This window comes from Xenia sp. Carnegie-2017, unplaced genomic scaffold (assembly GCF_021976095.1).
Source record: "Xenia sp. Carnegie-2017 unplaced genomic scaffold, XeniaSp_v1 HiC_scaffold_2, whole genome shotgun sequence".
NCBI classification, from domain to species: Eukaryota; Metazoa; Cnidaria; class Anthozoa; order Malacalcyonacea; family Xeniidae; genus Xenia; species Xenia sp. Carnegie-2017.
Genome location: NW_025813482.1, coordinates 9,261,797 through 9,284,231, shown reverse-complemented (window position 1 = coordinate 9,284,231; position 22,435 = coordinate 9,261,797). Strand labels below are relative to the sequence as shown.

The 22,435-nt window shown below is 32.2% G+C and overlaps 1 protein-coding gene and 1 long non-coding RNA gene across 2 annotated transcripts in view; both read left to right on the top strand.

Moving 5' to 3' along the window:
- LOC124439929 (scavenger receptor cysteine-rich type 1 protein M160-like) overlaps positions 1–16,620 on the top strand; it is a 29,853-nt gene extending 13,233 nt beyond the window's left edge. The window contains exons 14-40 of the mRNA XM_046990224.1: positions 619–741; positions 970–1,092; positions 1,195–1,518; positions 2,186–2,308; positions 2,521–2,643; positions 2,747–3,070; positions 3,194–3,316; positions 8,398–8,520; positions 8,635–8,958; positions 9,133–9,249; positions 9,319–9,441; positions 9,694–9,810; positions 10,067–10,189; positions 10,891–11,013; positions 11,122–11,244; positions 11,343–11,666; positions 11,840–11,956; positions 12,026–12,148; positions 12,608–12,726; positions 12,804–12,871; positions 12,959–13,098; positions 13,277–13,386; positions 13,904–13,965; positions 14,213–14,373; positions 15,096–15,395; positions 15,821–15,954; positions 16,291–16,620. Coding sequence (XP_046846180.1) covers positions 619–741; positions 970–1,092; positions 1,195–1,518; positions 2,186–2,308; positions 2,521–2,643; positions 2,747–3,070; positions 3,194–3,316; positions 8,398–8,520; positions 8,635–8,958; positions 9,133–9,249; positions 9,319–9,441; positions 9,694–9,810; positions 10,067–10,189; positions 10,891–11,013; positions 11,122–11,244; positions 11,343–11,666; positions 11,840–11,956; positions 12,026–12,148; positions 12,608–12,726; positions 12,804–12,871; positions 12,959–13,098; positions 13,277–13,386; positions 13,904–13,965; positions 14,213–14,373; positions 15,096–15,395; positions 15,821–15,954; positions 16,291–16,383 — 4,187 coding nt within the window. The 3' untranslated portion in view covers positions 16,384–16,620. The remainder of the gene's footprint in view (positions 1–618; positions 742–969; positions 1,093–1,194; positions 1,519–2,185; positions 2,309–2,520; positions 2,644–2,746; positions 3,071–3,193; positions 3,317–8,397; positions 8,521–8,634; positions 8,959–9,132; positions 9,250–9,318; positions 9,442–9,693; positions 9,811–10,066; positions 10,190–10,890; positions 11,014–11,121; positions 11,245–11,342; positions 11,667–11,839; positions 11,957–12,025; positions 12,149–12,607; positions 12,727–12,803; positions 12,872–12,958; positions 13,099–13,276; positions 13,387–13,903; positions 13,966–14,212; positions 14,374–15,095; positions 15,396–15,820; positions 15,955–16,290) is intronic.
- Positions 16,621–18,393: 1,773 nt separating this feature from the next.
- Positions 18,394–19,622, top strand: LOC124439932. Its single transcript, XR_006946500.1, has 2 exons — positions 18,394–18,871; positions 19,341–19,622. It is a non-coding gene; the product is annotated as an uncharacterized LOC124439932 (long non-coding RNA).
- Positions 19,623–22,435: the final 2,813 nt, after the last annotated feature.

Below are 22,435 nucleotides of genomic sequence, written 5' to 3'. Positions count from 1 at the left end.
ATAACTCCCTGCTTTGCTTAGTGAAAGCGAACTTTTGTAAAGAGTACGTCATTTTGTGTGCAAAAATATTGTTGTAAATATATTTTGACCAAAAGCACGTAGCCATCATCAATTTGAGTCCTATGAGTATACAATGTTTTTTTCAAAACTTGTAGTCGTGACAACTATGTCTTTTAAAGCAAAGAAAGTCCTTATACTTTTTCATTTTGTAAGAAATTAGTTTGCAATACTTTTTGAGGCTTTAGTTCAGTATCTTTTTTGAGCTCAGATGTACATTTAAAACGAAAATATGACCTGCTTTACATCCATGAATCGTGGATGGAAAGTCACGTGTAAACAAAGTTGACGAACTTTAAAGTATGTACTACAAATATATGTATAATACATAAAATGTAAGATAGCGAAGATTTTTCTCCATAAAATGTTCTACATTTTAAAGAAATATATATCCAAATTAAGCTATCATCTTCAACAAAAATTCGCTTTGTGCCTGACTAATCTTTTACTACTAGTTTATATTATATAAGGATATTTGTTATTTGTTTTGATAAAAGTAACTTATTTTTTAGTGAAATATTTCAGATATTTTATCTTATATACTTTGTCTTGAACATATAGTTTTGAATGAATGCTCTAAATCGTTACACAATTGCCACTACAAAGCTCGATGTATTGATACATTGGAAAGTTTTAAGTGTGAGTGTCGTTCTGGTTTTACAGGAAATGGAGTGAATTGTTATGGTAAGTTGTGATTAAAAATCAACGAGAAACTTCACTACTCATATATTATATTACTGCAGAAAAAAAGTTTTCGAATAATGATTTTGAGCCATTTTGTTGAATTATTCATTTCTATCCCTTGTCAGTTACGGCGTTTTGAATAAACATATTATTTTAGTACTATCTTTGATTTCAGTGTCATTTTGGCTTAACATATAAATTTTTTGTAACATTGAGCTAACTTTTTAGATGTCAATGAATGTTCACTTTCTACTGAGAACTGTCATGAAAATGCAACGTGTTACAATACACCGGGATCATATTCATGTAGATGTAAATCTGGATATTTTGGAAATGGAACATATTGCACAGGTAACCCATTACTATTTAATTGCATGTGTTACTTTTCTTATGAAAGAGATCTGTTTATGCTTACTTTTCCATCAAGAACTTTTATTCTTTATCTTTGAACAGACAAACGTCCTCCTATCAGACTTCAGGGAGCAAGAAGTTTGAATGGAACTGGTCGTGTGGAAGTATTTTATAGTGGAGAGTGGGGAACAATTTGTGATGATGGCTGGGGTTTAAGTGAGGCAAAAGTTGTTTGTCGTCAGCTTGGTTATAGAAAAGCTAAGAGGGCTCTACAAGGAGGATCAGTTCCTGTTGGTCGTGGAAAAATATGGCTTGATGAAGTTCGTTGCTTTGGTCATGAAAAGTATATTTCAAGTTGTTCACATAACAAATGGGGAAGACATAATTGTGGACATTCTGAAGATGCTGGTGTTGAATGTGCTGATGGTAAATATTTTACAACTTCGTAAATAAAAGCAGTAATGCTTATTTATAAATAATATTTACTACAAAAGTGATTTTTCACAAAAAATCGACTCATTTTTGTTGAATATTTATATATACTTATTTAAAACACGAGTTTTGAAACATACTACGTAAGAAATATCACAAATACAATTTTAACATTTCAATAACGTTTTTCAGTGCTGTTTTTAGACTTGCAGAGTGGAATTTAAAAAATTTAAGTACTTACAAATTCATTCATTCATTTTGTTGATGAAAGCATGTTTTGGGTTTCAGTTACTTATATTATGTACGTAGTCTTTGTATTAATTATTAATATTGTTTTGTGACAGTAGTTGGTTTAATGGTGTAATGAGTTGTTCGTAAGAATTTGATAATACTCTTTGGCATTAAAGTGCAAGCAATTTGTGGTGAGCGTACACTAACTCAGGCTTTTTGAGCTTATGTGAGCAGCCTGACATTACCTGTTTATTTTCAATTTTAATGTGAGAGTCCAACACATGATTTTGCTTCCACCTGTCAAGGTCACTTCTTTATATCACATGACGATATAATCAATATGTTTTGTATTATTTTCACAAAGTTTTGACGAAAATTGACAATTCTTTCAGTGAAATAATTCAGAAAATTTAATTTTAACAATATTTAGTTTTAGATGAATGTTCTTTATCACGACACAATTGCCACTATAAAGCTCATTGTATTGACACCAAGGAAAGTTTTAAGTGTGAGTGTCGTTCTGGTTACACAGGAAATGGATGGAATTGTTATGGTAGGTTGCAAAAGAACATTAGCGATAACTTTGAGTGACTCTAGAAATTTTTTTTCCGAAAGAGAAAGTTTTTATTGAAGGTTTTTGAGCCATTTTTTTTAATAATTTGTTTTTAACTCTTTAAATTTTTTGCGCTTTGATTTATTTCTTTAAAAAACGTAAATTTTGTTGTGATATGTTTTTCCTTTTGTAACATTGAGCTAACTTTTTAGATATCAATGAATGTTCACTTTCTACTGATAACTGTCATGAAAATGCAACGTGTCAAAATACACAGGGATCTTATTCATGTACATGTAAATCTGGATATTTTGGAAATAGAACAATTTGCACAGGTAACCCATTACCATTTAAATGCATGCTGTTACTTTTCTTATGAAAGAGATCTGTTTATGCTTACTTTTCCATCAAGAACTTTGATTCTTTATCTTTGAACAGACAAACGTCCTCCTATCAGACTTCAGGGACCAAGAAGTTTAAATGGAACTGGTCGTGTCGAAATATTTTATGATGGAGAATGGGGAACAATTTGTGATGATGGCTGGGGTTTAAGTGATGCAAAAGTTGTTTGTCGTCAGCTTGGTTATAGAAAAGCTAAGAGGGCTCTACAAGGAGGATCAGTTCCTGATGGTCGTGGAAAAATATGGCTTGATGAAGTTCGTTGCATTGGTCATGAAAAGTATATTTCAGATTGTTCCCATAACAAATGGGGAAGACATAATTGTGGACATTCTGAAGATGCTGGTGTGGAATGCTCAAATGGTATATTGTTTTTTTAAAGCATTTGTGTGAATGGAAATTAATATAGATGTATCGTGCAATTTTTTTATTGAAAACAAATTTATCGTCAATTACAAATCAGTTTCAATTTTATCTTACTTATAGAATTCGATGAATGTACTGCAAACGTGCACAGCTGTAGCATTAATGCAGAATGTGTCGACACTGTACAAAGTTTTGAATGTATTTGTAACCCAGGCTTTACAGGAAATGGGAAATATTGCGATGGTGAGTTTATTTTCAATTCTATTCTTCGTCAGCCAAAAGATGGGAATTGATACGAGATAGTGCCTACATCTCACAAGAACCAATATAAATATTTTTCTCAGAGCTCATATTGACAAGATTAAAAGTCAGTTTTTTTGAATGTTTATGGCAAGGTTCGGCACATTGATCAAATTGAGAAAATTTGAGAAAATTTCATTATTATATACCAACTGCCATATATTTAAATAGGCCGTTTTCCTGCGAGTGACTTGAAAATCAGATAATGTGAAAATGCTACCCTTATCCGACCTTCACACAAAACAAAACGTACTGTTTCTATTGGTCTCAGTCAATAAATGTTAAATGTTTTTGGCCTTAAGATGAGAATTTGAAGCTGCTCTTATACTATATGCTTTATTTGAAAAGCTCATACGAACATAATGACAAATACTGATAGTTTTCAAAACAGAATAAACACATCTTCATAAACATTTATTAAAGCAGGTCTTATGAAAACATATTGTAACGTATTGCACATGCCGTCTCTTATCAGAATATTTGCTAACATGACATTAAATACCCTAAACTTTGCTTTCTACAAACATGTTCTAACACAAAAGAATTTTGAAAAATATATCATAAAACATGTCTTAGCAGAACATTCTCTAAATAGACATGAATATATTATTAACCTATGTTTTAACAGAACATGTATCATGTACTGTCAAAAAGTGTGCGATGGCAGAACATGTTTCAAAAAGGCCTCTGGTGTTATGAAAGACATCAATTTTTGCTTTTCAGAAATTCCCTTGCTTTTCACTGTGTCATCAGTTTTGCCATTTCAGGTATGCCTCTGTTGTTGCAACTGACAGCAATATTGTACTTTCAGAAAGGACTTTGTTGCTAACCATGACATCCCTTGTCTCATTCCAGAGAGGCCTTCTGATGTTTACCATGACATCCCTTGTTTCCTTTCAGAGAGGCCCTCTGATGTTTACCGTGACTCATTTTTCCCATTTCAGAGAAGCCCCCTGATGTTTACCGTGACTCATTTTTCCCATTTCAGAGAAGCCCTCTGATGTTTACCGTGACTCATTTTTCCCATTTCAGAGAAGCCTTCTGATGTTTACCGTGACTCATTTTCCCCATTTCAGAGAGGCCTTCTGATGTTTACCGTGACTCATTTTTCCCATTTCAGAGAAGCCCTCTGATGTTTACCGTGACTCATTTTTCCCATTTCAGAGAAGTACTCTGATGTTTACCGTGACTCATTTTTCCCCTTGCAGAGAGGCCTTCTGATGTTTACCGTGACTCATTTTTCCCATTTCAGAGGGCCTCACATGGTGACCATGAGTCATTTTCCTTCTTTCAAAGAGACTTTCTGATTGTGACCGTGATTAGTTTTTCTCCAATTAGAGGACCTCTAGATGGTCACGGTGACTCATTTTTCCTCTTTCAGGGAGGCTTTCTGATGGTCACGGTGACTCACTTTTCCTCTTTCAGGGAGGCCTTCTGATGGTCACTGTGACTAATTTTTCCCCTTGCAGAGAGGCCTTCTGATGGTCACCTTCACTCAGTTGTCCTTTTTAAGAGAGGCCCTCTGATGTCCACAAAGACTTATTTTTCCTGTTTAAGAGGGCCTGAAAAGAAAAATATTTATTTATGTATTTACACAAGCACTGTGCAGTGAACTTTTCAGTATTTACACAAGCACTGTGTGTTACCAAAGTGATATATTTTTCTAAGTTTCATCCAAATGAGTTTTTAATGTAGTCATTCACATTCACAAAGTAAGTGTTGAATGAAATTGGTTGTAGACGTGTTCCTGGTATACTCTGGTTGATATTTGCCATAAATTTAAAATTACATTGTGTTTCACTATATTTCATATTTTCAATAAATATCGCATGAACAGTTGGACGTCTCTGTCCACTTAATGATAACAATAGAAATGAAAGTTGAGTAAGATACTTTGGAGACTTGTTCTTCAACGTCAGGTCCCAGTGATTTCCCATACTATCTACGTTGAGCTTGTTTTATCAATCATATTTAGCTGCGAAAATTACCAATCAGTTTTTGGTTATGTTATGTTTAAGCAGCTCCAAAAGAAATGTTAGGCAAACAGGTCAGCTTTTTAATGTAAACTATTGAAATGATATGTTGATTGTGTACAAGACCAGTTGCCCTTTTTCCTTTCTTCCACCTTTCAACGAGAAATCATAATACATAACTACATCAATCTAAATTTGCATCGCTCTTACGTAGCTCGATATTATCCGGATTTACTATAGTTTTCAAGTCTTCGCGCTGTCCGTTTCTCTCGCATATTTTGAAATTGTTGCAAATTGGCGGTAAATTGGTTAGCAATTTTGAATTTGGTCGGTGTGTGCAAACGTTGCTCGGTTTTGTTTGAATATATATGTCATAATTGGACAGAAATCGAAAAAAATAGCAAGATGGACTCCTTCATTTAGACTGAGGATGAGTTTGAACTCTTACTGAAAGTCACACTGGAATTCAAAACTTTTAACGCTATGTAGAAAGTCGATTGGAATCGACTAAAGCAAATTCGAAGACATTTTAAACGCGCTATAATAATTGCTAGGCAATCTTGTTCAAAAATATCCGAATTTACCATCTGCAGGCATCCAAATTGTTTGCGGATACGAAAATTATCACTCCAGAGAGCGGATTCAAAAGTTTCCGGATAACCCGCTCAAATATCCGTATGCGTGTGGACTGGGCCTTATCTAGATGGGTGAAAGGGGCGAGTGGCTAAATGGTTAATGGCGTGAGCTGTAAGCCAGACGGCGCGGGTTCAATCCCGGCTCGTGGCTCATTTGGCAATGTGTCTGTAAACCTAGCCCGGGTTGACCAAAGCCATGTGAGGGAAATTTGGTAGAGGAAACTATGTCCTCGGATGGACTGTATCTGCATCTGCAATGTTGCAGCCTTGTCACACTTTGTCACGCTGATATCAGCGTTGTGGTTGCGTGAAGGGTACGAGTGATTGTAGCCTGGTCAGCTGCCTTCACTATAGTTTAAGTAACCAGGATGTTCCACCTCGTGGAACCCTCATACGTCGAAATCGACGGAGTCCATTATTATTATTATTATTATTATTATTATTATCTAGATGGGTGTGTCACATTTTAATTCTTTTGTATTTTAAGTTGACATACTAATCAATTCATCAAAGTTACCCATACTTCTAAGGCATTTAGGGTATCGTTCCTAATGAATCTATATCTATCCGGCATCCAGACTTGCTTCCATGTGACGAGTAATTTTACTACAGCGCAACTTTTGATTTTTTGTTTGAAAGCCAAATCTTTTTTTAGATCTTAATTGTTTGATTTTTAGACTGCATGTGTGCATTGCTCATTGTCTAAAGAATTATTTATCAAGGTGATACTGGGTTGAAAAAAACTTTGCAACGAAAGAGATAAATTTTGAAGGACAAGTTGTTACATACTTTAAAAACTCTTGTTCTTAAACTCATGTATCTTTTTTTACTTATGACTGCAATGACATTTGTATAAACCAGAGGCTTAGTGGGAATGGAGAAACGACTGAAACATCCCGTTGCCTGGTGTACTTAATGTTTATCGAATTTTCTAAAATTTTAGTGCGAGGCACAACAGAGTTTAGACTTCCCCACTTCAAATTAAACTAGAAGTTAAACACTTTTATTTTCTTTACACAAGCGGGAAAATTGAGGCATTTACGAAGTGCTCTCGTCTCCTCGATTTTTTGAATGTTTTTACTTTTAAATTAACCATAAGATGCCAAAATACATAGACTTTGACGAATTTTTGCGAAGTTTTTATGAAATGATAGTTTTCTGAACATTTTTAACTATATGACACAATTCAATGAAATATCTTAATATACAATTAGACTCATCTTCTTATTCGGTTTTAAAAATAAAAAATTAGTAAATTTTCGTGTACATATCTGTTATTGTTACAGGTTTCAGGGAATGAAACAGTCTAGATTTGATTTGCTCGCTTGATTTTGTTCAATAACTTTTAATGATGTTACAGGAAAATCTAATTGTGGTTGTGTAAAATGCTTGTGCAATATTTTGTACTCCAACAGGTGCTGTTATTGATTGTACGTACGAGCAAAGTATAAGCACGAGAAAGTAAAACAGCTGTATGTAAAAATGTCTGATTTGAAGGAATTCCCTAACTATAGAAAATTTGCTACAAAATAAAAATTTGTTCCTACATGGAAGTGTTCATCTATACAGTGATACTTGAGAAAGAAAATAAACAACTGAAAGGCGAGGTTTAAAGCAAGTTTGAGTTATTTTTCTTGCTACTACAAGAATGGAGAAATCCTTGCTATGAAAATTTGTTTGCTGAGCTATTTGCTAGGAAATATAAGGATTATTGCCCTTCCAGTAGTGATCATCTGTTAGAGATATTCGACAAATTCCATAAATCTTGGTATTTATGCTTGGAGCTTGCTGCAATAATTGATGCAGGATGTGTTTTGTAAATGCCTTGTATTACTTACAGGGAGATGGACCACTCATATTTTCTAGTTATTAATGGCTTTTGATTTTGGCTTTTTCCCCAAGCAGTAGCACAGTTGAAAACTATCCCCAAACTTCAGCTGTTATTCCTGAAATAGCTGGCAAAGATTTTTAACTCCGCAGATAATTTATTTCATAAGCGAAAATATGTATCACTTGCCTGCCGTACACTTCTAACAGCAGACATTTATAGTGCTAGCATTTAAACCTACACGTCTTTGCTGCCCTGTGCGGATTCAAAACCCTAACAGAAACAACAATCATTGTGTTACTTAGTTTCTTTAGGTAATAATATTGCATCGTTTACGAGGTAATCCGTGCTATGTCATATATCATAAGTACCTCGTATAGATTTTCCATAATCTTGTATTGATTCCAATCTTTCAAGTCTGTTACAACCGTAAGCTAAAGTAGTAGTTGAATTCATAATTTTTTTTATCTTTTTTAATGAATTTTTTTGTTTCCATCTACATTATCATTTTGCAATTTTACTATTTATTTATAGACATTGATGTTTCCATTTAAATTATCATTTTGAAATTTTACTTTTCATTTTTAGACATCGATGAATGTTCTCTTTCTACTGATAACTGCCACCGAAACGCAACTTGTGTCAATAAAAAAGGATCATTTTCTTGCAACTGCAACTTTGGTTATTTTGGGAATGGAACCATATGTTCAGGTAAAGGTCAATTTTTTGAAAGTATTCAGAAAATATAAATTCAAGGTTTTGATGATCATCTATAAATAATTTTTTGATATCCTGAAGCATTGAGCTATTTTATTTTTTAACAAGGCCAAGTACCTCCTCTAAGATTGGAAGGACCAAAAAGTAAAATTGGTACTGGCCGTGTCGAAATTTTTTATATGGAAGAATGGGGAACGGTATGCGATGATGACTGGGATTTAAAAGATGCTGAAGTTGTTTGTCGTCAACTTGGTTATGATTATGCAGTGAAAGTTCTACGAGGAAGTCAGACACCAAATGGTCATGGAAAGATATGGTTGGATGATGTTAAATGTACTGGTAGTGAACCAAATTTAGCAAGTTGTGTAAATAACAAATGGGGATGTCATAATTGTGAACATCATGAAGATGCTGGGGTGGAATGCTCTAAAGGTAAAGTTTTCTTTACCGTTGTACTTATCAATACTTCATGATAGATTTGTTGTTTGTCATAAAAAATGATGAAAATCAATGTTATCATCTTTAAAGATTTTAACGGTATTAACAAGCAGTTGCATACCAAATCATCACTATATCTTATTAAATTAAATAATAATTTTACATTAGATTTGGATGAATGTTCTCTTCAGTTGCACAACTGCAGCAGTAATAGTCAATGTATAAACACAATGGGAAGTTTTTTATGTATTTGTAAATCTGGATATACAGGAACAAATTGCACAGGTAAGATGACTTCAGCAGGAACACCCTTCCGAGAATTTTTAATCACAAAATGTTTTGTGTCATTTGTAGACATTAACGAATGTTCTCTGTCTATTGATAACTGTCATGAAAAAGCAACTTGTATGAACACAGAAGGATCATTTTTATGCAAATGTAAACCAGGCTATCAAAGAGATGGAACGTCCTGTTCAGGTAGGCATTGATCTAAAATAAATAGTTAAAGAAGTAATTAGTTAAATCATGAAGATGCTTGTATGAAATGCTCTAAATATAAACTTTTCTTTATCATTTTGCTTATTAATAATTCATGGTAAGTTGGTCAATTATATATTTGTGGTTGCTCAACAAAAATGATGAACAACTAAGTCATAAATTTTATAATTTTTCCTTATGTCAACAAGCAATTTTATACGAAATCATCCTTAAGTAATAATTTTACATTAGATTTGGATGAATGTTCTCTTCAGTTGCACAACTGCAGTAGTAATAGTCAATGTATAAACACAATGGGAAGTTTTTCATGTATTTGTAAATCTGGATATACAGGAGTCAATTGCACAGGTAAGGTGTGTTTACAAAGGTGTAACTAAAGCGTTATTTCTTTGAGGGGAGTGAGGAGTTGCATATTCACATTTTCACTTGTTCTTGACTGTTTTTTTTAAGGCCTAGTTTCTTTCAAGAAAAATGAATCGGGCACAACTAAATAAACAAATTTAAACCTCCGCCTATTTAACATTCTAGTCACTCCACTTTGTTTTTAACAGAAACACTCTTCTGAAAATCTCATTTTATTAAAAATGTTTTGTGTTATTTATAGACGTCAATGAATGTTCTCTATCTACTGATAATTGTCATGAAAAGGCAACTTGTATCAACATGAAGGGATCATTTTTCTGCAAATGTTTACCTGGTTATTCTGGAGATGGAACTTTTTGTTCTGGTAAGCAATGAAAATGGCTGAGCCAAAAACTTACCCTTAAGAAATATTAGATTGATAGAAGTAATTGTTCAGGAATGCCAATAATCTGTTTGAGGAAAATGAAATATTTTGTGATTATAACTGAAGCTTTTGAAGAGCATCTCATATTTGTATAGATCAATTCTAGATCATTAAAATCACAGCCTCAATAAAGAGGCTTAGAGAACACATATGTAATAAATTGCATTACATTTACTTAATATACACTTCTCTATTGTTCTCATTAACTTCTTATGCAATGGTAAAAATTTGACATTGTTTTTAAAAGAGCCGTTTCGCTATGCAGTTGTATATTTCCTTGTAAGTTTATAATTAGCTTTAGTTTCTCGTTACATGCTTTTCCTTAAATATTATTTACGTTCAATAAAAAGTTTATATTTTTCATAAAATCATAGTTGAATCTTTGTTGGTCTTAAAATCAACTATTGGCCACTTGAATTTATTATATTAAATGCATGAACGATTCGATCGAGCCATTATACAATGATTTTGATGTTTTTTTATGGTATTAAAACTTCAAACATTTCAAGCAGTACTTAATTATTTTCTCATTAAAAATTTCGTATCAATCGATCACAAAATAATAATGGAAACTTCAACGTTATATGATTTCATAAGAGTTATACATTAAATATTTTTATTTTGATTTATCTATCTATTAGAAATTGATAAATGTACAAAGACCGTTCACAACTGCAGTATCAATGCTAAATGTGTCGACACTGTTCAAAGTTTTAAATGCATTTGTAACTCTGGTTTCACGGGAAACGGGAAATATTGCGATGGTAAGATGATTGTAGAATATATAAACACGTTTGCATGAGTTTCAGGATATTATTTATCGTTTTTAAATAGTTATTTTCATCATTTTGCAATTTTACTTTCATTTTTAGACATCGATGAATGTTCTCTTTCTACTGATAACTGCCACCAAAACGCAACTTGTATCAATAAAAAAGGATCATTTTCTTGCAAATGCAACTTTGGTTATTTTGGAAATGGAGTCATATGTTCAGGTAAGGATGGATTTCTAGAAAACATTTAGAAAATCTAATTTCAAACTTTCGATGATTATCTATAAACAGTAAATTGAGTTATTTTATTTTTTAACAAGACCAAGTACCTCCTCTAAGATTGGAAGGACCAAAAAGTAAAAATGGTACTGGCCGTGTTGAAATTTTTTATATGGAAGAATGGGGAACAGTATGCGACGATGACTGGGATTTAAAAGATGCTGAAGTTGTTTGTCGTCAACTTGGTTATGATTATGCAGTGAAAGCTCTACCAGGAAGTCATACACCACATGGTCATGGAAAGATATGGTTGGATGATGTTAAATGTACTGGTAGTGAACCAAATTTAGCAAGTTGTGTAAAAAACGAATGGGGAAATCATAATTGTGAACATCATGAAGATGCTGGGGTGGAATGCTCTAAAGGTAAAGTTTCCTTATCGTTGTACTTATAAGTACTTCATGATAGGTTTGTTGTTTGTCATAAAAAATGATGAAAATCAATGTTATCATCTTTAAAGATTTTAACCGTTTTAACAAGCAGTTACATACCAAATCATCACTATATCTTATTAAATTAAATAATAATTTTACATTAGATTTGGATGAATGTTCTCTTCAGTTGCACAACTGCAGCAGTAATAGTCAATGTATAAACACGATGGGAAGTTTTTTATGTATTTGTAAATCTGGATATACAGGAACAAATTGCACAGGTAAGATGACTTCAGCAGGAACACCCTTCCGAGAATTTCTAATCACAAAATGTTTTGTGTCATTTGTAGACATTAACGAATGTTCTCTGTCTATTGATAACTGTCATGAAAAAGCAACTTGTATTAACACAGAAGCATCATTTTTATGCAAATGTAAACATGGTTATCTAGGAGATGGAACGTTGTGCTCAGGTAGGCATTGGTCTTAATGACTACGCTTTAAATAACTAAAAGAACTACTTTATATAATATTGCACTGTTGATGATATGGAAGTGATTGGTAAATAAATGACTGCTTTGTATGTAGAAATTATGTAGATAAAATTGATTTGACATATTTGATGGAAAAAACAAGCTTTTGTATTGTTGGTGGACCTTGTTGAGAAAAATATCAAATCAAATGTCACAAACGCTGCAAAACTATAAACGAAACTTTTTGGCTGGGGAAAAGTTTTTTGGTACATGTAGCAACATAAAGGCTCTCCAAACTTTGTATCTATTGAGTGATTTATCTCCAAACTTTGCATCTTTGTATCTATTTATTTGTATCTTTGTATCATATTTTCTAACATATTTTGTCATTATAAACAGTGATTTGATTTCACGAATGCTGCAACGTCCCGTCAAATCATTTCTTGTGTGACTTTGCAGAGAAAAATGACAAAAAGTACATGCTTGAGATTCGGTTGACAAATCACAAGTTTTCTGAAAGTTTATTGAATTCATCTTCCAACGACTACAATAACTTGAAGAATGAAATAGAAAGAGAGGTAAATATTCTCTTGTTTTCAACTGAGAGTTGAATTTTTGTGCTTGTAGCAATACAAAGTTTGTTATTTTTTTTCAGCTCGACCATATATTCAAATCGTCTGATAAAAGTTTTTGGTACATTGATGCAAGAGTTCTTGGATTTCAGTAAGTTGAGATTTAATATTTGTTTTTCTTTTGCTTTCATTTAAATGTTTTATTCTTGCAATAAACGATGATATTTATGCTTCATAGGAAAGGAAGTACAATTGTATCTTTTGTCATATCCTTGAAACGTCAATTTAATCTTGATCCTCGTGAACTTGTAAAACAAATAAACAAAGTTGACACAATTGCTGGATACAGTTTTGACAAGACTTGCACAAGATTGAGAGGTATTTTAAGTAGATAAAATTGGTTTTAAATTATAAAACACACTTGCCAAAAACATCATCTTGTAAATTCATGATTTGAGTTACGCAGAGACACGATTTAAAACAATATATTGATTTATTTCGCTGTATAGATTGCTAAAGCGGTGGATGGGGAAAACGTTTTTTTTCTATTTTTTAGCCGTTGATGTTGAGGCGGAAATCAAACTTTCAAATAAAACCTTAGACAAAGATGTAAAGAATAAATTTTCATCGGCTTATCAGAAATTGAAAGAAAATGTTAATATACAGGTACAATTGCAAAGGAATTATAATTGAATGGACAAAAATAACACCATAATTTTTCAATGAATTTTACAAATCTTAAATTGTAAGATCTGGTCAAAAATTAGTGTTGCTGTTTTTAGTTTGTTGTTCTTTACATAAACATTTGGATGTGTACTTTGATTTGCTTTATTATCTACCACAGACTAGTAGACGAGAGCATGTATTATAGCTGTCATGTCCTTGCACATTTTCTTAAAAAGAGTTTTTTCTATAACGTTTATCCAAAGTTTATTTCGTGATCAATCAATAAACTATATCATCGTCGATTTTTTGACTATTTGACCTTGGATATATCTCCATCGTCATTTCTAATAATACGTATGCATAAACTAAAATGTATAAAGCTGTGTATATTGATGTTTTAAAGGAAGTTTGATAAAACGAAATTACAGTTACACCATTAGCCTATGTTTCTCATCTTATATTGCCGATGTATCTGCTTGTATCATACAATTTGTTGAGAAATAAATTTTTCATTTAGCTTTACAGATTTTTCAACAACACACCTGGATTTAATGATGTGGATATTTTAGAATTCAATGAGTGAGTACAAATAGAGTTGAACGTAGAAAAATACAATTATAAAATAGCAAAACATTTTAAGTAAACAAGAATTTTTGGGCATTCCTTTTCTATCTTCACTACATACAAGTGATGAAATATATTTATTTGCAAACGGATTTATAGCAGGATATGTGAATACAAATATTAAACAAATTACAATATAGTGGAGAAAAAAAATAATGCTTGTAATGTTTGACTACAAATGTGTTGTTCGTATGCTTTGCAGAAATGATGGTATCACAGTGAATTTTGCAGTCATTTTCTTTAAAACACCTAATGAGACAATAGATGTTATTGCATTAAACGTTGGTCGTAAGATTATCAAACAGTTAAAAACTGGTCACATTGGCGATGTCAAGTTCGACACAGAATTTCTAAGATTAAAAGGTAAACATATTGTACATTTTTGTGAGAAACGAAAAACATGTGTTTAAGAAACGATTTCTAGAGTAATGGAAAAAATAACCAGTTTTTTACAGAGATTGTGTCATTAAGTTTTTAAATAAATATTTATCGATAAATATTTTGCTATTGTTTGAAACAAAATATAAATTTTTTCATTTGTATAATTTAAAATCATCAAGGAAATAAACAAGTGTAAGCATAATCATTAGTTTTCTACAATAAACTATAATTTAACATTTCTTTTTTTACAGTTTAGCATTTCATGAGCATTACTAAATTTGAAAAAATAGCACATAAAACACAATAATATCACAATTTCATGAACATTTAGGAACTTACAAGAAGTACAAAACACAGCAGTGCCTGTTTTAGGCGCCATACTTTAACCTAACTAAAATATTGTTCTTGTTGAAAAATTATAACTGATATATGGCCCAAGTATTCATTTAAACGTTATTTAATTACTATTACCATTTTTGAAAAAAATTTATAGATAATCTAATTCCGTCAAAATGCAATCGTAGAATTTTGTTTCGTACTCCAGCATTGATGGATATTATTGAATAATAAGATAAATATCTCGTAAAAATTTAAATATGACAAACATTTATCGCAGAAACAGGAGAAGAAAACAAAATTTATTTTTTACATCATTTTGGTAACTCCAATGTTTACAAAATTTGCTAAATTTCTTTACATTTTAGTTCCACCTCCTCCTCCGAGGAATGTAAGACCTTCTCAAGTAAAAGAGACTTTCATATATCTGGAGTGGGAACAGCCAGATCTCTATCAATATTTTTCCATTCGTTCATACTACATCAAGTATCGTAAAAGTGGTAAAAATACATGGCTCAACAAATCTTACAGCGCTGATCTTGCAACGAAAATGCAACTGAATAATTTAGAGAGCAATGTGATCTACGTAATTAAGGTGGTTGCTAAGAATGATTACAGTTTTGGAAAAGAAAGTGAAGAAATAGAAGTAAAAACTTTAAAAGAACAAGGTGATTTATTTATTTTTTAAAAGCCCATAGAACTGACGTGTTTCATAAACATCTGGTATCTATAAATGTCTGACAATCAAGAAATCCATATTTATCTTCATTTTTCAAAATATTTTTTACTAGAAAGGTAGTTTAATAACACTTTATAATGATTATATGAAGGAAATGCCAAATAAATTGTGAATGCAGGAAGAGAATAAAATTATTTGCATTGCAGCTCTAAAAATGCATCTTGATCTCCATAACATGCAGCCAAAATGCAGATAAAACGTTCTAATCAAAGCTAACTCCACATCCTTGAGCAAAATATATATAGTGTACTGTATGAGTTTTAAAAATTTTCGTCCATTTGTTTTTTCAGCGTTGTTATGTTTTTGCAGCAAATCATACCAGAAAATATAATTTATTAAATTTGTCCTTTCTAGGAATGTCACAGTGGTATTATCTTGCTCCAATTATTGTCGTTGCCTCTTTAATTGCTTTAATCGTCATTATATATTTGGCAAAATGTACGATTTGGAAAACAAGTTGGCATCATAAATTTAGCAATGAAGAAAAAGTAAGACACGTTTTCAAATATTTTAAAATTGTATTTCATTTGCTGTTTTACTTGAAGTAGGTATTGCCTTGTGTATTTTTTCTTATTATATACGAGTTTGAAATTTATGCGCTACAAACTGGTGAAATAAAAATTATATGCCTAAAATTTCCGAGCACCTGATTGGACATATCATTTTCTTCACTAGTGAAAAATGTCGTATCTCCATTGTGATTGGATATACCATTTTTTCACGAGTGACAAAATGCATATCAAGTTATATCAAGTTTCATCGCTTTTTATGGCTTGTTTTTCGAGTGGCTGTTCAATTGATTATTCTTTTGTGATGTTTTTTAGAAATTTTTTGAACTCACTGAAGTGCCAGAAACAAATAAATCGTTGAGTTCAAGCGACACAAATATGAAGACGCCTTTAACTGCTAACGTTTGATGATTTTTTTACGTTTTTGTTAAGTTTAACTATCTTTTTGTGTCAGAATGATATGATGAAAACGGTCGACATGCTTACGTTGTGATTGTTGGAAATTATCTTTGTTTTTCTTTATTATTTTTGTGGAATTTATCAATTTATTTTGTTAATTTACTGCAACCAAAATTTCTTATCTAGTTGAGTTATTTCATTCAGTTCCTCTTAATAAAATTAGTATGAGTATGGTGAACAAATAAATTTAAGTGTGCTTCCCTCTTTTACTATTCATGACTTGCAATTCGGCCATGTTGTTGGTGGTCCGATACAAAAGAATATTTCATCAGAGTTATTGTTGTCACCAGCCTGCGTGGGCGAGCAACATTGTCTCGCAAATCTCAAGAGAACGGTTGCAAGTCAAGAATTTATTACTTTAAAAACATGTTATTGCATACAACATATATTATAACTATGTCACTTTAATGATAAAAAAGTTGTATTCTTTTTTATGACTTATAAAGATTCACGATAGATCGTCATTGATCTTTCTCCGGGGCTTTAATTTTCTGGCAGTAAGGTCGAATTTTCGTCATCTACAAAATTACATTATATTTTTACTGCTAAACAGTCATATAGAAGCTGATATTTTTTAATTTTGAATAAGTTGAAATTTAAAATAGTCAGTCTCAAATGTGAATCGTTTTTTAAATGAAGGTTTGATGAATTTAAATTGAATTGTTGATTTTTGAGGTTACGTTTACAAAATATGTTATTACAGTAAACACAAAAACTAGTGACTATTTAACAATTGTATAATAACCAGAAAAATTTGGATCGTGACTAAAACACCACACGAGTACATACGAGTACATACGAGTAACATACGAGTACATACGAGTAACATACAAGTACATACGAGTAACATACGAGTACATACGAGTGACATACGACTATTTTCTGGTCAACAAATGAGAAACAACACAATTTCTTCAATACATTGATATTTGCGTTTATTTTTCCTTGTATTTGTGTGGACTTTGGGGAAACCATTTGATGGATTTAAATGCTGAAAAGGTATTTTACTTTCATACTACATTCATTTGTATGTTTTAGTTGAATTTGTTATAGATATTTTGTCGATGCGATTTGCCAGTATTTGAGCGCTTTTTGACACACTTTCATCTAGGAAATACATATTTATGAAAGCGATTAAATAAACAACGTATAAATAATGCTTTCAAAACGTGCTATATGAAATAAATGTACATTATATATATTTGAATTAAATGAGAGTTGCACTGTGTTACGTATCATATTATGCGTAAAATTTCAGCTTACTTTCAATGTTTTTAAAGTTCTAGCTGATATAATTTAGTCTTTTAACTTAAAAATCAGGATCTTAAAGACCAAAATAAATGTATAATCGCTTTCATAAATATGTATTTCCTAGATGAAAGTGTGTCAAAAAGCGCTCAAATACTGGCAAATCGCATCGACAAAATATCTATAACAAATTCAACTAAAACATACAAATGAATGTAATATGAAAGTAAAATACCTTTTCAGCATTTAAATCCATCGAATGGTTGCCCCAAAGTCCACACAAATACAAGGAAAAATAAACGCAAATATCAATGTATTGAAGAAATTGTGTTGTTTATCATTTGTTGACCAGAAAATAGTCGTATGTCACTCGTATGTACTCGTATGTTACTTGTATGTACTTGTATGTTACTCGTATGTACTCGTATGTTACTCGTATGTACTCGTATGTACTCGTATGTTACTCGTATGTACTCGTATGTACTCGTGTGGTGTTTTAGTCACGATCAAAAAATTTGAGAAATTTCATTGGTCGAGAGCTATGATCTATAAGAGACGTATGAACGGAATTGACGTCACAGAAAATTTCATGCTTATAAATATATATTATTAAATGAAGATATGATCTTCGAACTTTGCTGGACAATTTAAGCAATCGCCTCAGGACCTGAAAAAACCAGGTGACTCAACGGGATATATATTATATATGTCATGTTTCAAATATATATTATATATGTCATGTTTCTCACGTGAGCATTTCTCGAAGATCACGCGTGATAAACATGTAGTTTTACCGTTGTGTTTTTTGAATTTCGACCTGAATGTGCTATGGGAGGTTTATGTCTTACTGGTATCGCTAATCTTTTTAAATTTTGATTGGGACTTAACTACAATGTATTGCTCAGCGTTAGTTAAATCAAAATACATCTGAAGTCCGATAAGAGTGATTTATCAAGCAGAGAAGCGACAACATTTCGTAATGGCGGCAATCTTGACAAAATGTCTGTTTGGAAAATATCTACGATAAAAGACACTGCACTGCATGCAAACTTGACGAAGCTGGGACAAAATCTTATTTTGTCATCTATAATCATGAAATTGTACAAGAATCAACGAATGCTTTAAAGAGTCGACAAAAAAGCATGCAAGACGGCAAAATATGGCTGCACAAAACATGTTTTATAGAAAGGTGGGTAAATTATAGTTCATCGTATGTCTACAAAATAATGTCAATCGCCTTCAAATAATGCATGATTATTGTGATTTAAGGGTTATTGTTTGTCTCATGTGATTTTTTCTTTGAAAATATGAAAATTAAATCTCTGCCAAGAATATTTGTGAACTTATGAAAAATTTACATTAAAACCCGAGATGGTACATGGTAATTTTCTCAGTAAATGTTCAACTTATGTAAATTTTTTCTTCCCATGACCACCCTAAACATGAATTTTATAAGCACATTAAGCATATCAGAAAAGTTATTTCGTTTTGTATTTGGAAGTTAGAGCTATGTCAACACTGCCATTTCAGGACTGTCTCAACGTTAAGACTTTCGTCTACGATTTAAGATAAATGCCATGTTGTTTGTCATGGTCATTTTACATAAAAACAGTTAACATTACTTTTAGTAAATGTAATGCATACAAACTCTTATACAGGTCCTTGACTACATGTAGAAAAGTGCAGAATACAAATGGCATTAAAAAGTTCCAAAAAAATCTGTTTAACTGGTGAATGGTTTTAAACCTCTCTCAGTTTACTGGCATTTCACAGTCACCAACACTAGCATGGTTAAAACAGAATATTGTTTCTACAGGATGTTTAAAGAAGACTTGTAAAAACTTTTGTTATTTAGTTATTTAGAAAATAATTTATTAGACTTGCAATGGTACATCTAACAGTAATATTGTGGTTAATAATAAATATCTTTCAAATGAAAATTGTAATTTTGGCTTAGCTTTCAAATTACAGGTTTTGAATTTTTGTTTTGAATTTTTGTTAGGGAGAGTGCGGTCGCGACAGAAGTGTGGGCCCTAAGCCACTGCATACTATATCGCACCCAGCTTCCACTGCTAGTTGACATCTACTACATGAAGTTTTAACTTTATATATGTATACTAAAATTTAAAGGCATACAAAAGTTGTGGGATGATTGTTATCGTTACTGCACATGCAACCAAGTGAGTTAATTGACAGAAATGTAGTGCAAGTACATATAGTTGGTCGTTGTCATGACTATAAACAATTACTCGAGTGGACTGCGCATGCTCGAGCACAAGCGCAGACGATTTCTCTATTAAATTGTTATTAAGCATGCTATTTACTTCAAAATTTGTGCTAGTAGATGCAGTTGGTTGTTGCCATGACCATGAACTTGGGTAGCTGGTCAAATACACTGCGCATGCTCAATCAAACTGCGCATGCGCAGATGATTTGTCTTAAAACTTGTGACTGAGCGAGCTAATTACTCCAAAATCGGTACTAGTACATCCAGTTGGTCGTTACCATGAGCTTGGAGAGTTTGTGGAGTTGACAACGCATGCTCAGATTCTCAATTAATTTGTGACAGAGCGAGCTCTGAAATTGGTGCTTGTAGATGCGCTGAGCAAGTTTTCAATCATATATTTTTGCCATGCTCTTTGTCTTCTTAAGCTTGTTTTGACAAATGCATATGAAACTCATCAACACTTTGTTACGGCACTCGTAATATCCGTGACAACGTTAAAAATGTGTTTTTATTTTTCTTTATAACTTTGTACCTGCATATTGCATGTCATATCTAAGCTTTCTTTTGATTCGACGGACAATGGTTTTTATTCACTCTTACATCTTCTGCCTTTATAATTAGTTGATCTGTATTTCTAAAATAATATTTACAAATGCTCCAAGAGAATCTTTTTATTTTATTGGCTCTCTTCTACAAATACAATACTATGTCCGACTATTTGGTTGCACGAATTTTTTAATTTGATCACGTTTTTTTGACACGTGTGTTTACCATGGGAAAGATGGATTGCTTAAATGTACCTAGTTGTTTAGACTAGTTGGATAAAAATTACGGTGGCCGGTACAGGTCACCAGAAAAATAATTTAAAAAACATAACAAACAATAAGAAAACATCACTCAAAATCATACTACACATTTCAAAATACTCACTACACATTTCAAAATACTCACTACACATTTCAAAATATTCACTACACATTTCAAAATACTCGCTACACATTTCAAAATACTCACTACACATTTCAAAATACTCGCTACACATTTCAAAATACTCGCTACACATTTCAAAATACTCGCTACACATTTCAAAATACTCGCTACACATTTCAAAATACTCGCTACACATTTCAAAATAACTCACTACACATTCGTCCCAGTCTTACCCTGGTCTGGCCTGCCCACGGTCATCATTGGTTTACATATACGAAACTGACGTGATGTCAGAAAGCTAATATAAATATACGCTTCTGATGTTACTAATATTTCAGTACGCTTAAGCATATTTTGATGCTATTGTGGCGATATGTTGTCTATGTGGAACTCGGCACATAGACAAACATATCGCCACAATAGCATCAAAATATGCGATACGCGTACATGAACTATTAGTAATATTTCTTCCAGGGATTTCTTGGTCTTGGTTAGACAACACGAGTGGTCAATCTACAGATTGCAAGTAATTCTATTTGTATTGGTGATATTCGACAATCATTAGTTTAACTAATGCACTTATTGACGTGACTGGTATTGAAGTTCTAAATTTATTGCTTTTACTCGAAATTACCGAACTTTTCATTTTCTTTGGCGTTTCTTGTGCAACAAATTATAGCGCTATGTGCAAATTTCTTCTTTGGTTTCCTTGTTATTTTTGTAACGCATCACACAAGTACGTACGCGACATAGCGAATGCAAATTCATATACTCAAATTTTTGCTATTAAAGTACGGACATGTGTCGAAAGCCACTGCAAATACATTTGCTTGCGATATGTAGATCGTCTACTAATGTTGCTGCATGACATAAGTCCAGCGTAACCCTGGAAGAATTTCTGATTAGAGTTCAGCCAATATGTTCATGCTATTATTCCAATGTCCCAATTTGTTTATCTTGTGAAATGCGGAATTATATATTTAATATGCTTACTTTATGATGTCACGTCAGTTTCGTAGATGGAAACTAATGATGACCGTGGGCAGGCCAGAACAGGGTAAGACTGGGACGAATGTGTAGTGAGAATTTTGAATTGTGTAGTGAGTATTTTGAAATGTGTAGTGAGTATTTTGAAATGTGTAGCGAGTATGTTGAAATGTGTAGTGAGTATTTTGTAATGTGTACTGAGTATTTTGAAATGTGTAGCGAGTATTTTGAAATGTGTAGCGAGTATTTTCAAATGTGTAGCGAGTATTTTGAAATATGTAGTGAGTATTTTGAAATGTGTAGTATAATTTTGAACGATGTTTTCTTATTGTTTGTTATGCTTTCTAAATTATTTTTCTGGTCACCCGTACCGGCCACTGTAAAAAATAGTCTTTTGTATGAAAATTCGTGAACTATAGTCTTTTGCACAAAAATTCGTGATCTATAGTCTTTTGCACAAAAATTCGTGATCTATAGTCTTTTGCAAGAAAATTCGTGATCTATAGTCTTTTGCACAAAAATTCGTGATCTATAGTCTTTTGCAAGAAAATTCGTGATCTATAGTATTTTGCATGAAAATTCGTGATCTATAGTCTTTTGCACAAAAAT